This window comes from Octodon degus, unplaced genomic scaffold, assembly GCF_000260255.1.
Source record: "Octodon degus isolate 3935 unplaced genomic scaffold, OctDeg1.0 scaffold00022, whole genome shotgun sequence".
Classification (NCBI taxonomy): Eukaryota; Metazoa; Chordata; class Mammalia; order Rodentia; family Octodontidae; genus Octodon; species Octodon degus.
Window position 1 is genome coordinate 9,394,918 of NW_004524598.1, and position 3,007 is coordinate 9,397,924.

The following is a 3,007-nucleotide window of genomic DNA, read 5'->3' on the forward strand; positions in this document are numbered from 1 at the left end:
GCTTGCCTGGCAAGTGCAAGGCTCTGAGTTCAATCCCTGGTTCCGCCAAAAAAAAAAAAAGAGAGATGAAAATTAAAACAACTTGAGATGCCAACTTATTTTCAAAGAAACAAAATACAGATATATAGAAAAAGCATTAGAAATGATACAAGATATCACTAAACAAAATAATACAAATTCAACAATGGTTGCTATGTTACATGATGCTGTCTTCAAATTAGTTGTTTACATTACCAGATATAAACATGTAAGATTCATTTAAGAAAAAAAGAAGTTATAAGAAATTCAAAAGAGGAAAAAAAGATTAGAGGAAAAACTTAAGCATTAACTCCTCTTTTGAAAAGACCAGCAGAAATTGACAATACAGTTACCCAAACTATTCTGCATATATACACAAATATGTATTTTTTCCTTCTTACATTAGTCCTTTTCCTCATTCCAGTTTTTCCTTCCCATTGAGCAATTGCTTTTCCGTTCACAGTATCTGTTGTATCTTTTATTTTTTTTATTTTTTATTTTTTTAATTTTTATTTATTTATTTATTTGTGTGTGTGTGTATGTGTGTGCGTGTGGCCAGCTCAGCCCACCAGGGGGCGGGGCTGGCTGGCATGTGGTGCTGGGGGATTGAACCGCGGTCCCTGTGCTTTGCTAAGCTTGTTCTGAGTAGGTGCTTTAGACCACTGAGCCATCTCACCAGCCCATCTGTTGTATCTTTTAGATTTTCATTACTCTTTCAAGTTCTCACACTAATGAGATAATACAATATTTGCACACGTGGGTCTGATTTATTTCACTTACTAATATAGTCTCCAATTGCATCCATTTATGTACAAAAGCCTTGAATTTATCTTTTTTTAAATAACTGAATAATATTGCATTGTGTAAAAATACTCTATCTTCTTGTCTATTCCTCCGTCGATGGGCATGTAGATTGTTTCCAGGATTTAGCTATACCATATTGTGCTCAGTGCACATTTATTTCTGTGGTGTGATGATTTCAGTTCTTTGGGAAAAATACCTAGAATAGCTGGATTGAATGGGACCTCCAATCCTAGCTTTTTGAGGAATCTTAATACTGATTTCCATAATGGTTGTACCAGCCTGCACTCAACCAACAGTGGAAAAAGGTTCCTTTTCTCCCACAGCCTCTCCAGCATTTGTTACTGGTTAATTTCTTGATGACATCCATTCTTTCTGGCATAAGATGGTATCTCAGTGTTGTTTTAATTTGCATCTCTCGAATGACCAATGATGTTGAACATTTTTTCATATATTTATTTGCCATTTATATCTCTTCCTTTTTCTTTTTTTAATTTTTTTTTTTTTTTTCGGAACTGGGGCTTGAACTCAGGCCCTTGCTCTTGCCAGGGAAGTGTTTATTCCACTGAGCCATCTCCCTGGCCCTTTTTAAAAAATTTGTATTTGGTACAGCATTTTACTACACAGATCATACTTGTGATCTTCCTGTTTTCAGCCTCCTTAGCCCTGGGATTACAGGCGTGCGCCACCACGCCCAGAGTTGGTTGCTGGCTCAGTGTGCCCTGGGGGCAGGGCCTGTAATCCTAGCACTGGGGAGGCTGGAAACAGGAGGATCACTATGAGTCTGAGCTGTGTAGTGAGACCATGTACCAAATATACAAAGGAAAAAAAAAAAAGCTCCAAGGTGAGACTTATTTATTTTTCTGTATTTTGTTGCAGTGGGGATTAAACTTGGGACCTTCACAATTAGCCACATCCCAAGTCCTATTTATTTACTTTGCATTTTAGAGACAGGGTTTTGGTAAGTTGCTGAGTTGCCCAAGCAGGGCTATTTTGGGTCTTCTGCCTCAGTGTCCCAGAGTGCTGGGATTGTGAGTGTGCACCACCATGCCTTTTTAGGTGGTACTACATGGTACTTGAAAAAGTACCATTTAGATTGAGAGCATTTCACAGACAGCTATATCTGTAGATTATGTTTCCATTTTTGATTTTGAGAATTGCTAGTTATAGAGTTTTAGCCTGCATGAGTTTTTTTTCATAAACATTATTATCTGTTTTACGCTTGTTTAGGAAGGTTCTTACCTCTGAAGACGATGCTGGGACCAAGATATGATAGTCAAGTTGCTGAAGAAAATCGGTTCCATCCCAGTATGCTCTCAAATTATTTAAAGAGTTTAAAGGTAAGAAGCACAACTTTTTTTCTTTTGCTACTGATTTCATTTTGTTCTTCAAATAGTTTTTTTTTTTTTTTTAAAGTAGATTTTAAAAAGGCTTTGGCCTCTTTAAAGGATATAGATCAGCGGCACAAGCACCCACCTGGCAAGTACAAGGTCCTGAGTTCAGTTCCTGGTACTAAAAAAAAAAAAAGCTAAAAGGACTTTATTTTGGGGCCGGGGAGATGGCTCAGTAGACTAAGCGCTTCCCTGGTGAGCGCAAGGGCAATCCCCAGTTCCGGGAAAAAAAAAAAAGGAAAAAAAAAGAAAAAGACTTTATTGAAGTAATTAATATTGTAAGTTGCAAAACTTGCACATATATTTCTAGGAATTCTTCCTCTAGTTTTTTTAGTGGTGGGAATTTAGATAATTATATGATAGTATCATATACAGAAAACTGACATTGATACAGTATTCTTTTTTTTTTTTTGTGGCAGAACCAGGGATTGAAGATACAGTATTCTTATATTGCAGAATTTAGACTTTAGATAAGTTTATCTGCACATGTTTGAATTTCTGGTGGTGGTTATAGAAATCCTTCGTAGAGAAACTCCCTCATGTTATCTGTTTATAAAAGAAAAATACCCATTTATTCTCTAAATCTTTGTGTCTAGCATTATCCAGTATCTGAAGAAATTTAGAGGTAACACCAGTTTTGGTGGACCTTGTCTCTAGTCTTAGCTACTTTGAGGGCTTAGGAAGCACAATTGCTTCAGCCCACGAGTTCAAGTGGACAACATATATTTTTTTTAAATTTTATTTATTTATTTTTGTGTGTGGCCAGCTCAGCCCACCTGGGGGCGGGGCCGGCTGGC

The 3,007-nt window shown here is 36.9% G+C and overlaps 1 protein-coding gene across 2 annotated transcripts in view; it reads left to right on the top strand.

The window, feature by feature from the left end:
* Rngtt (RNA guanylyltransferase and 5'-phosphatase) overlaps positions 1-3,007 on the top strand; it is a 331,478-nt gene that overhangs the window by 16,972 nt on the left and 311,499 nt on the right. For both annotated transcript variants that reach the window (XM_004628220.3, XM_023711882.1), the window contains exon 2: positions 2,050-2,159. In XM_004628220.3, the coding sequence (XP_004628277.1) occupies positions 2,050-2,159 (110 nt within the window). The remainder of the gene's footprint in view (positions 1-2,049; positions 2,160-3,007) is intronic.